The sequence below is a fragment of the Castor canadensis genome, chromosome 2 (assembly GCF_047511655.1).
Source record: "Castor canadensis chromosome 2, mCasCan1.hap1v2, whole genome shotgun sequence".
NCBI lineage: Eukaryota > Metazoa > Chordata > Mammalia > Rodentia > Castoridae > Castor > Castor canadensis.
In genome coordinates, this window is record NC_133387.1 from 138,515,172 (window position 1) to 138,528,380 (window position 13,209).

At 37.4% G+C, this 13,209-nt stretch overlaps 1 protein-coding gene across 2 annotated transcripts in view; it reads right to left on the minus strand.

Annotated features, from left to right (window-relative positions):
* Positions 1-13,209, minus strand: part of Fbn1 (fibrillin 1) — a 237,322-nt gene that overhangs the window by 202,105 nt on the left and 22,008 nt on the right. For both annotated transcript variants that reach the window (XM_020160570.2, XM_074065892.1), the window contains exons 3-4: positions 8,195-8,277; positions 6,067-6,165 (exon numbers count right to left, since the gene is read on the minus strand). In XM_020160570.2, coding sequence (XP_020016159.1) covers positions 6,067-6,165; positions 8,195-8,277 — 182 coding nt within the window. The remainder of the gene's footprint in view (positions 1-6,066; positions 6,166-8,194; positions 8,278-13,209) is intronic.

The following is a 13,209-nucleotide window of genomic DNA, read 5'->3' on the forward strand; positions in this document are numbered from 1 at the left end:
ATTGTTACAGAAATCAGGCATCCCAAGAAACCCATTCAAACAAATTGTTATTTTAGGCTCCTATGATTCCATTAAAATATCTCAGCCAAAATGCTTTTTAGTTAAAAGGCTATCTACAAGTATACAAAGAGAAAAATGATTTAGTAAAAACTTTGGATAATGTTCTAAGTAGGTCAGGAAAAGGTGTACAGTTGCTTTAAAATGTGAAGTTATACTTAGCCTCATACTATCTTAGAAAAACAGTGAGGTTTGGGAAAAGCACAGGAAATGATGTCATTGGTCAAACAGCATAGGAACTCAGCCCACAAACTGATTTCAATTACAGTGGCTCACGCCAAGGGCCAACTTCCATTCCCACATGAGCAACAAAGTCATTTAGCTACTTTGAGATGAAAAGAAAAAAGGCTAGCAGTAGTTTAAATAGTGACTTTACATTATTCGTTCAAGTTGAAAGTCAGAATGAATTTCTTCCAGAAAGAGAGATTAAGTTTACATTGAAATGAAATATAATTTTTAAAAAACACCTTCCTTGATAGGCTTTTATATTTTTTATTCCATCTTTCAGGCAAACCTTTTCCAGCATAAAATATTCTTTCTCTAAAAAATAAAAGCACTCAGTCCAATTTGTAAAATGATAAGCCACAGATAGTCCAGGCGCCCTCACAAACCAGTGGACTGCAGATCCTTAAGTGGAAGAGGAGTGAGCAAGCTCATTGACAGATCAGAGGATTTTCATCACCTGCTCTGCCACAAACATATTTACCAGGAGAAACTTTGCTAGCTATGTGAGACCTAGAGCTTTTGAGGAAGAAGGGGGGGCATTCCTTTACAGGTGGGCATAACCACTCAGGATTTCTGTGGAAAAATAAAAGAACTAGATATGGAGATTCACAATCCAAGCAAGAAACAGTTTAAAGAGTACATATACACAGATTGGTTTTAATTTGGATTGAATCCTGCCACTGATGCATATTCTAAATTTACTCTGATTTGAACAAGAATTCCAGATGTCTCATAATTAGCAGATCAGCTTCTATGTCTCTAGAAAAAGCCAACTGAAAAACAGGGGTTCCACTTACAACCCATAAGGATGTTACATCTCTTATTGTTTGTGCTAAGTCCCCCATGTCAGAATATATTCCTAAACTCAATATGTGTTATAATTTTACCAGAAACTGAGATTTCTAGGGGAGTCAAGGTGTCAACTGTTCAGGCTTACACTGCCTAATACTCCAAGGACGAGGTCCCCTGATGATAGCTTCAAATGGATTTTATGAAAGGCTCAAGTCCTAGAACAAGCAGAAAAGATCCATAAAAGATTGCATATTAATTTTATATTCATTTCAGACATCGGTCATTTTGGTCATTCAACAAATACTGACTGAATACATTCCACTGACCAGAAAAAGCAGGAAAAAAACTTTCTTTGATAATAGCACAGTACAAATTGATTCATAAAATGAATGACCAGAAAAGAATGGTGTACTGTGGGAATGAAGAGAAGCATGGCTGGCATTGAGTCTAAATATATTAGGTAATGATTCTTTAGGATGCACTAGGTCTCAAATGAGTCTAAAGACCAGCCATCCTCTGGCCAGGCACAACTGTCAGAAAGAACACTGGGAACAATTTGTAAATAAGCCTCTTTATGGTGAGCATGTGTTTTGATTTCAGCACTAGGAAAAGCACAGACAGACAAATTAAACAGCTCAGTTCACTCCTGGACTCTACACCTGAGACAACAATCCACAGGGGGCAGCCACAGTCACTGCAGGACAAAAACAATTTCTTGCTGGAGAGATAACAGCAAGGACATTTTCCTTAAGTGCATAAATGTCCTGTGGTGCCTAAAGACACACAGCTTAGAAGAGCAACATCACTAATATATCTCAAAAAATAAAAACCTAGCTGAGCTGGAAAAGATCCAGAGAAAGACAAGTCAAACAACATCAGTGGAAAAGTGCCTCCATAGAGAACCAACCAGAAAGCAAAAACTTCAACCATTCACAAGGACCAGTCTGAATAGATTCCATGTACTTCTTCTCCTCTTTGTCCATATAAATTCCTTGAAAAGCCTTTTCCAAGAGTCAAGTCTTGCAGAGTAGCTATAGTATTATCTACCCTACCTATGTACATCCTCATTCTTCTGGCATATTTTTGCATCCACACTCCCTCAAACTTGCTAATACCTGGTCCAGAATTTTTCCTCAGCCTTCTTATGTTCTTAGAACTCAGCTCTACATGGGGGTAGAAGTGTCCCCAAATCTAACCGAAGTGAAAGAAATGGAAAATGGTAAAATCTGATAAAAATGTAAGGAGTTTCACAAGATATCAATACTCTTCAAATGGACACATAGATTTAACATAATTCCTACAAAATCCTCAAAGTTTTACAGATATATACAAGATTAATTTGAAATCATTATGGAAAGGCAAAGGAACTAGAATTATCAAAACAATTTTGAAAGAGATGACTAAAAGTGGGAGGAATTAATTTACTTGAGTGAAGTTTTATCATATAGCTACAAAAATCAAGACTGTGTGGTATTAGAAAAGGGACAAGCACACAGATCAATGGAATAAAACAGAGAACCCAGAAACAAACTCACAAAAATATACCAAGTTGATTTTCAACAGAGGCAGAAATGATTTATCAATTTTCTGTCACTATAACAAATACTTGAGATAAAAGGGTTGTTTTTACTCACAATTTTAGAGGTTCTAGCCCATGATCGTTGGGCCTCATTGCTTTGTGCCTGTGGTGAAGGAGTGTACCATGGCAGGAGCATGTGGCAGAGCAAAATTGCTTACCACATAGCCAGGAAGCAAGAGAGAACAAGCAGAGGGGCTGGGATTCTACAATCCCCTTCTAGGGCACACCCCAAATAACATAAGAGCTCTCGTTAGACCTCACCTTGGGGAGGTTTTACCACTCCCCGATAACTCCTTTATCTTTACAAGACATTTTAGATCCAAGCTATGAAGGCTAACTGTTTCAGAAACTAATGGTGCTGGAGCTTGGACATGCCTCAAGTGGTAGTGTGCTTATCACTCAACCTCATGCCTCATACAAAAATCATCACCACATTGATCACAGATGTGAATGTAAAACTATAAAACTTTTAGAAAAACATTGGAGAAAATATTTGAGACCTAGGACTGAGTAAAGCATTCATAGACTTGACACCAAAAGCCTGACTGAGTAAAGGAAAAATCGAAAAAAATAGACTTCCTTAAATTTAAAAACTTTTGCTCTGAGAGAAATCCCACTGAAAATATGAAAAAGTAAGCTAGAGAGTAGGAGAAAACATTTGCAAATCACATGTCTGACAAAGCTAGTATTAAGAATAAAGAGAGCTCTTAAAACTCAATAGTAAAATAATAATCAATCTAGTTAGAGTCTTAACAAAAAATATGAAAAGATATTTTGTTAAAAAAAGGTCTAAAGGAGGCAAATAAATATATGAAAAGATATTCAACATCATTAACCATTAGGGAAATGCAAATTAAAATCACCTTACAATATCACTATATAGCTAAAATTTATCAAAATAACCAAAGTTAAAAAAAAGTGACAACACCAAGAGCTGGAGAAGATGCAGAGAAACTGAATCATTTGTACACTACTGGTGAAAGTGTAAAATGGTACAGATACTCCAAAAACAGTTTGACAGTTCTTAAAAAGCTAAACATACAACTATATACAACCCAGAAATTGCATTCCTGGGCATTTATTGCAGGAAAATGAAGACTTGTGTCCACACAAAACCTGTACATAATTATTTATAGCAGCTTTATTTGAATAACACACATACAAATACTGGAAAGAACCCAGATGCCTTCAACAAGTGGATGGGTAAGAAAACTGTGGCACATCCACAGCAATAAAAGGAAAAGCTGTTGATGTGTGCAACAGTGTAGAAAACTTCCAGAGAATTACGCTAAGTGAAAACAGCCAATTCCAGAAGGTCACATACTACGTGATCCCATTTTTACAACATTCTTGAGGTGACAAAATTACAGCAATGGAGAACAAATTAGTAGTTGTTAGGACTCCTAAGAAGGGCACAGAAGTATGAGGAAAGTGACATGAGGGCTCGCATAGTGATGGAAATGTCCTGTGTCTTGGCCATATTAATGCCAATCCCCTTCTTGTGATATTGCACTACAGTTTTGTAAGATGGCACCATGGGAAAGACTGGGTAAATGTACCTGGGATCTTGCTTCTTACAATGGTTTTGAGTATACAATGATCTCAACATACGAAGTTTAATTTTAAAAGCCTTTTTGAAAAAGTGTACAAGCTGATATTCATTTGTGTGTAGTTGGAGTAGATACATGGGTCAGCAAACCATGACAGTCTTTATGAGAACCAGGGTTGCTCAGGATCCAACTCTAACCTCAGAAATTGACTCAATAGAGTTAGAATTAAAGTTTTGATAAAACCACTGTTCCGACTCCATCTAGCTAATCTTTCTTTTGCTCTAGTGTCTCATGACCAATTTCAAGAGTTGTACCAAGTAGTTAAATTTTATGGAAATGCGTTGTCTCATTTAGGGTATTGAGAGATCCCTGTCTATTCTTAGAGACATAGGGCACTAGGTCAAAAGTCACCTGAAAGAACACCCTCCTTCCTTTCTTTCCACTTTCAGATAAGAACACAAAGATCTCAAAGATCACAACTTACCATACCTCCTTCACCTCTATCATATAGTAAGTATGCATTTTTCCTCAGGAAACGTGAAATGACAAAAATTGACCCCTTTTAGTAGAACAACAGGCAGTGAATACAAACATCTCATTGAGTTGAAGATATCCTTCTATTAGCATTAGAGTTATCAAGTGATAACTCTTTGCTGAGAGCCAGAAAGCACCAGAAAGATCTGTAGAATAGCAGTTCTCCCTAAACAATTACTTCAAAAAATCAGAAAGGAGTTCTGATCATCCTGAGCTACCCTCAATTAAAAAAAAAATCTGCCATCTTTAATTGTGCAAGCTGTTTAGACTATATTTGTTCAAGGGAAATTCAAGTCAACAATTCTAAAGGCCCCAACACCTCAAAGATTTTGGTGAAATGAGATCTTCTTCCTTACACCCCTTTCATCTACAAGCTACTTTCTGGCTTTGTCCAATGTCCAGGTACCACAGATGACTCAAACATCTTCAGAAAGCACCACCCACCACTCTTAGACTACAGTCTATACTCACAACAGACAAAAGACAATGTACTGACTCTACGTTTTTTTCCCATCTTGCCAAAAACAGAACACACTGCAAGGGGAGTACATTTTCTCACCAGAACTTGGAAATGGAATAGGAACCTACATTCTTTTTTGCCTTGGTAATGGTTGAGGTATTGAGAGGCTGTTTATACAGACATAAACTTCAACTTTTTAAACAACTCTTAATGATTCACCCTTCCCAGCCCCCACATCTCCCTAATTCACTATTCACTAATTCACCACACTTACAGAAAAGAAAAAAAAAAAAAAAACAGTAAGATGAGAAAGCAAAAGTTGGTTAGGATATACTATAGATATTTATTTGCTATCATAGAATGAGCAAAATGTCTGTGCTTTGTGATAGGTCATCCTCAGAAACTTCCATACTGATTCCTTATATTTTTCTTCTTGCAAACGCAAAGATGTCGAGTTTTAAGTAAGTTTTTAATCAGCTTCATATTTCAGTACCACAGAGAAAAACGCCTAGCTTTCTGGAGCCAAAAAAATGTTCATTAAACAATCATTTCATTGAGCACCTTTTATGGATTTTATGTTAAAGATACAAAGATGAATAAGGAAATACCTACATAAAAGGCCATGATTTTTATATCCTTTGTAGTAACTGTGCCCCATAGGTAATTTTCCTATAAAGAGTAAAGAAGGAAAGGGGAGGCCAGATCGAGGAAAGTCTTTCCAAGTATTTTGGGCAGAGCAGAGAAGGCAGATGTTCTAGTGAAAAAAAAAAATGTATTGCAGGCAAAGAGAAAAGCCAAAAGCAAATTTAGGAGAAAATAGGGCATAACCACATAAAATAATATTATATATAATGACATGTTAGACTCACTGTTTCTGGAGCCACAGGAAGGAGATATCTGACCAGATGGGCAAGTGCACATATTAGGCCTCGAGCAAAATCCATCCCCACAGGAATGCCGGCAAATGGCTGCAGAGAAAACCAGAGGTCTGTCAGCCCTTTCACATATGGGGTTAGTTACTGCAACTCAATCTTCAAATGAGGAGACCTGGTCCCTCAGGCCCCTCAGGAACGTCATCACCATTACTTGTACAACCTTAAGCCTCAGGTATACCCATTTACAAAACAAGTCTGCTAGGCTAAGTAAACCAGGATAAGTAAGTGCCTTATCCATGTCAGTGGTAATCAAACTCTGATTATTCAGCAGCACTCAAATCTATCAAAATCCCAGGACAGGCTATGAGGGGAAAACAAAGCAGACAAATTAAAATCTTGTGTCTAGAGCTGGTGGAGTGGCTCACGTGGTAGAGCTCCTGCCTTGCAAGCCTGAGGCCCTAAATTCAAACCCCAGTACTGCAAAAGAAAAGAATTTGCATCTAAACATTTATATTCTTACAAGAATGCTCTTTTTATGATTTAATGATGCAAAAAGATGCAGCAATGTTCTTGGAAGACAATTTTATTGTAAATGCTTAATTTTTGTCCTTTTCTGAATTGTATTAACAGCCTGAAGAAAGACTCTGGAACCTACTGTCCTTGTACTGATTCCACAGTCATGAAACCCTTCACCTGCTACAGAGGTATTAACGTTTTTGTGCTACTAGAGGCTAAGGTTATATACTTGGACCAAATGCTGTGCTCGTGTCCAGAATAATAAATTAAATGGAAAATGATTTACATTTAAAAGCACACTAAGATTTGTTCACAACTTTTTATACTTACTGGCATGCTCCTTACCTCAAACTCCTGCACAGCCTTGTAAGAGGCAAACAGCGTAAAAGGCTAAAATAATACACTGGGTAGACTGTGTTTTAAAACAATGAAAGAGCTTAGGATGGAGATGGAAAACTATTATGAAATAAGCTGTCAAAGAATCCTGTAAACATTTATCTCAGTGTCTGAAGATAACATTTCTCAGAGAATTCTACAGAACCTTAATAACCGTGGGAAAGGTTTCTGTTGTCAGGATCATCTAGAAAACTCCAAATGACATTCTATCCCCTTCTGGTGGTTCAGTTTTGATCATAAAATAAACCTCTTCCTGTCCTCTTTGTCTGAGTTAGATCTGCCTTTAGCCTTGATCACCCAGTTTCACAGTACATGGTTTGGGGAGGCCTGTGGCCTCTTGTGACCAACCAAGTTAGAAATACAGTAATGAAATCAGCAACAATACCCTTTACCTCAAATTCCCATCCAAGTGATTAAATTTGATTTAATCACTAGTGATTTGTTGTACTAGTTTATGTACAACAAATGCAAATGACATGGGGTGGGGGAAGGGGAGAGTAATGACCCAATCATTGTATGCACATATGAATAAAGGAAATAAAAAAATAAAGTAAAATAAATAAATAAATAAATAAAATAAAGTTCTCAGTTGACTGAAAAAAAATGCAAATGACATACAACCTTGATCCATATACTTTGAGAATCCAAGATTTTCTGTATCTTGGAAATATTCTATGGCCAAGTACAATGGCTCATGCCTATAATCCCAGTTACTTGGGAGGCAGAGATGAGGAGGATCATAGTTTGAGGCCAGCCCAGGCAAAAAAGTTCAAAAGACTCCATCTCAGCAAAAAAACTGGGGATGATGACACACGCTATCGTCCCAACTCCACGGGAGGCATACGTATGAGAATCACAATCTAGGTCAGCCTGGGCAGGACTCTGAAGAAACTAAATGCAAAAGGGCTGGGTGTGGCTCAAGCGGGAGAGCATTTGCCCAGCAAGTCAAGGCCTTGAGCTCAAACCCAAGTACCCCCAAAAAAAGAAAGGAAAAAAATCCCAAAGGAAGTCACTGAATTATTGTATGACAATGTTTTGACAAAGTTAATGTATTTCCCAAACTGGGCTCAGAAAAAAAACCTTAGGAATTGGAAAGCCCAGCTATAAACATATTAATGGTACCTAGTTACAAAGGACCAAATTCTAAGGAACATCATGTAACCAAAAGCACAAAAAAACATGCAGGATGATAGGTCAACTATTTACTTACGGACGATACACTGATTCCCACCAGGTAAAGTTTTCCATCCGGGACAACAGTAAGCATTATAACGTGATCCACAGACATTGGGTCTAAAACAAAAGCACAGAATTCCATTTTTTAAAAGACAGAGGAAGAAGATATAACCAAAGGAAAGAGAAAAAAATCCCTAAGTTACAAGGCAAGGTGAATCCTGGCAAAGAGAAAAAAGTAAAATCATGGGACCTATGCTAGTTCAGTAATTTGAAACATTTTAACAGAATGATACCAAGAGAGATACCCTTAATGTCCTCTGTGTACACAGTGTATGAGGTAGATAAAAACCAGAGAGCAAAATGTCGTGCATTCTATTACAATGTGCAGTGCAAAAATTCATAGAGCCACAGGAGTCTGATTTACAGTCAACTTTCCACCAACCTGGTTCAGAAGGGTCAGATTAGAGTCTATTGTATGTATTGCTGTCTCTTTGATATTGCATTTTTTTCCGAGGGCCCAGCTCACCTCTAACATTACCATATCCTTCCTTTCACCAAAGTTACAGGAATGCAAACTCGAACATCAGTTAGAGAAAATAAAGGCCAAAACATGTAAATATTTCTTTTGCAAAAGCTTGGAAACGCAGTTGATACCAGCAGTCACAAGAAAATAAAACCAATGTTGTTCTGGAGTTCTTGTTTACAGATAGCTCATCACATGTCTTGGAACAAAGCCTCCATTCAGAATCCAGATGATCTATATTTGACAATTTCAGGGAGCAACTGAGTAAAGTTATTCTACACTGGAATGCACGAAGACTCAGAAGAAACCACTCACTTCGCTTTACCATGTCCTCTGAGCCTCCTTGCTGATGCTAGCTTCTGGGGCTGATAAGGAAAGTCAAACATTTTGCAATCAACTTCACAAACCCTAAGCCATTCCAAGGCTTGTTGGTGTAAATACTGAGTAAATCTTAAACACGACTGCCTAGCTAAAATGTATTTCTCAATTGGGGTACACCATACATCCTCTATCCATATGCAGATCATAGGGGACAGGGCAGAGCCATCCCGCATGTCCTCAGAACTCTCTTTCAGCCTCACACAGGACTGGGAACCAACATGAGGTCTTTGCCCTGTCTTTTACTCTGTTCACAGTCCCAGAAAGCCAGGACCACTACACTGCATGAGTCATACCTCGAAGGACTGGTGCTGAGGTGACAGAGAATTAGGAAGAAAGATGGAGGGGTCATGGAAAAGACCCTAACTCCATACCCAAATGCCTGAGGCTTCTCCAAGGATAGAGAGGAAATGACTTGATGGAGGTCTAATATGTGAATGACTTTAGGGTCTGTCTGAGTTTTCACTGATTTCTGTTGCCTTGTCTATATCATGTGGATGTATATATCAGATGAGCTTGACAAGCTTCTTATGTGCAAAAGACAATGAAAATGCAGTGCACATTATCATGTTAGGATCATTTTCTGCAGCTGGGGATGTAGCTCAGTGATAGAGCACTTGCCCAGTAGGCATAAGGCCCTGGGTTCAATCTCCAGCACTGCAAGTAAACAGGATCATCTTGTGTCCTAAACTTTCACTCAGCTTCTCATACAGTCAAAAGAACTAGAATGATTCAGGAAAGAAAAAAGGATTTTATTAAGAATTCTAAGTAAATGACTCTCAACCCTGTATTCCTCCTTTAACAAAGTCCCAAACTTCAATGTCCAGAACTTCCTGAGCAAACTCTGAATCTCAGAAAGGGAAGGAAAAGGAGAAGAGAGGATAGAGGGCTGGATGAGAGGAAAAGGGGGATTCTTAAACCTTCCAACCTTTATAAAAAGTTCTCTCGATTTAAAATGACAATCCAGGCCAAAGTCAACTGCTACAAACCTTCTCCACCAATCTTCCTGTTACAACAGTTATACTGGATCCAGTCCAACACTGAAGAGAATCCTGGAATCGCTTCACAGGACTCCTGAACCTTTGCAGGGTGCCCTGTGGTTGAAGTAACTATGTTTTTCAAACCAAAACCAGGACATATTGTCTGAGAAAAAAATGAGTGTATTTCTGGAGTAACAACAGATATAACAATGAAAAAGCTAACAAAAAAAAAGGGTCCAGAATCAGTCATTTCCAGTCCTTCCAGGTTAAGATACTAAAAAACATTTTCCAAGGTATTTGAAAAATCATAGTACTATGAACATTACTTATTGTTTTTCAATGTTTACAATCAATCTGTTCTCAAATCATAGAAGATATTACAATTTGCTACAGTTACAAAACAAAATGTCAATGTCCTAAACCTTTGCAGTATAAACAGCATAGATGACATGAATTCAGAAATAAGTTAAGAGTATAAGGCATGGGGGCAATGAAAGAGTTGATCCAAGAAACAAATGTTTAACTATATCGTATACTGCTTTAAAATAACTAATAAACATGCCAGGGTAGCTCACATCTGTAATCTAAGCTACTTGGGAGGCAGAAATTGGGAGGATCACATTTCGACGCCAGCCTAGAGGAAAACATTAGCAAGATTCCCATTTCAGTCAACAAGCTGGGTGTGGTGGTGCATCTCTGTAGTCCTAGCTACACAGGAGGCATAGATAGGAGGATTGCTGTTAGAGGCCAGCCCTGGGCCATTAACACAAGACACTACCTGAAAAATAACTAAAGCAAAGAAGGGCTGGCAGCATGGCTTAAGTGGTGGAGTGCCTCTTTAGCAAGCCTAAGACATTGAGTTCAAGCCCCACTGCTGCCAAAAACATTAAGTTAAACTTAAATTTAAAAATTAAAATACCCAATAAATAAAAGCCATACTACAATAATTAAAAAAATGAAGGAGAAGAAAGAAAGGAAAGGTATAAATCTCTTAGTGAGCAAAGCCCCATCTTAGCAAGGAAGCTGTGGGTATTGTTTAAATCTAGGCACAGAAGTCGAGCATCGTAGATGAAACTTTGGAGCTAATATGAGAATTATAAACAGAAATGGTTGAATTGGTTGTGGCAACAGATGTGCTGGAGAGAACGCTTTGCTTCATCATTCAATGCCTATCCACAACGGTTCATTTTTTAAAAGTGTGTTCTTCTACTTTGATCATCATCTTTTATCTAAAATCACACTGCTGGTAAAGTACGAACACCTCATCTTTCCGTTTTATCAGACTGGAAGAAAGGGAACTACTTTGTTCATTCACAGGTCCCTTTCATAAGCTCATCACCCTTTCATTTTGCTACATTTCTGTTTCAAATATCATAGTCTTGTTGTACTGGGGGTACATGGTGACATTTACAAAAGTTCTTACAATATATCATAGTTGAATTCACCCCCCCATCATTCTCCTTTATCTCCCCTCCCCGCCATTCCTGAAATTGTTTCAACAGGTCTCATTTTCATACAGCTATATTTCTTAAAATGCTACATAATTTTGGAGACCATGATTTACTTTGTTTGCATCCTCTGACTTTCTCATTTTATAACCTTAACCCTCATAATGAGTAATATATCATTTAATTTCAGTTGTTTCAACCAACGTTATCACATGACAGTGATGATTTTAATCTCTTTGCTATTCATTTATTTTTCTTTGAAAAGTCTCAGGATTTTTTTCTTTTTTTATTATCATATTATTGTTGTATTGGGGGTACATCATGACATTTACAAAAGTTCTTACAATATATGATTGTTAAATTCACCTCCTCCATCATTCTCCTTTATCTCCCCTCCCCACATTCCTGGAATAGTTTCAACAGGTCTCATTTTTCCATTTTCATACATGAGTACATAATATCTTCACCATATTCACTTCCCTACACCCTTTCCTTATATCTTCTCCCTCCCATTGGTACTAACCCCCAGACAGGACCTGTTTTACCTTGCTGTTCTCCATTTTTGAAAAAAAGACATTTTTGTTTGTTTGAGAGAGGGAGTTTCATTGGAAGGAAGTTAAGAAGGTGAATATGGTTGACATCCTTTCTATATAAGAATGAATATAGAATTATTAAATCTGCTATAATCACCATAAGAAGGGGACTAAGGTAGAAAGGAGAAAATAGAGGGGATGAACCAATTTGGGTTACAATACATATATACAATACATATATAAATGGAAATGTCACAAGGAAACTCCCTGCCATTTGTTCTTGAACAACATTGAATACTATTATGTCATGTAGCTCAATAAAAAGCATTAGAAAGACATACAATTTCTCCCCTGATGATTTTGGTCTTGAGAATTCAAGCGAACTGAACTCACTCAAACAAGCTGGGTGGCATTCGTTCTACTTTCACACAGAAAAAAACAGCTCTAATTCTAGAAACAAATGACTATCTTATTTAACTTGGAATGCAGTAAAACATCTAAAGTCTAAAGGAGACATGCTGGATTATTTCCATCACAAAAGATTTTATTCTAAGGTTTCAATGCAAACAGCATTTAGAGAAGATGAATTTTTAATTAAGTTACTCACTTGTGTAAATAATTTTCTTCCTTCTCTTTTCATCAGCCATCTCTACCAACCCATTCCCTACCCCCACAAAAAAATCAGAGTTAAAGCTCTGTGTGAGTAATAGTAACATGTAGCAAATCAAAGGGAATTAAAATTCAGAAGTAAAACTTTCTGCTAAGTGCTAAATATACATGACTTCATTCTCAAAGCAATACTTTGAGGGCTGTTCAATTGCTATTATCTTTTACACTAAAGAAAACACAGCTTAGGAAAGTTAAAGAAATAGCCAAGGTCACATAGCTTAGAAGTACATCATGGAGGTTTAAAACCAGGCAGCCTGAACCCCGAGTCCACCCTCTTCATCACTATGTCAGGACAGAGGTGTATTTAGAGGACCAAGGTGATGTTTCACCGAATAGCATTTGTGGAGACCTAAGTAACAACAATGTCTATCACACACTAAATTGTTTTTAAATAAACTACTTTCACCTGTATTTTAATAATAGCCTATGGGGTAGGAAAAATAAGGGTATATTTCACTGCACCCTTATGTTACATTTTTTTAATAGCTAAGTCTGTATCGGTAACCTCTTGCTTTGAA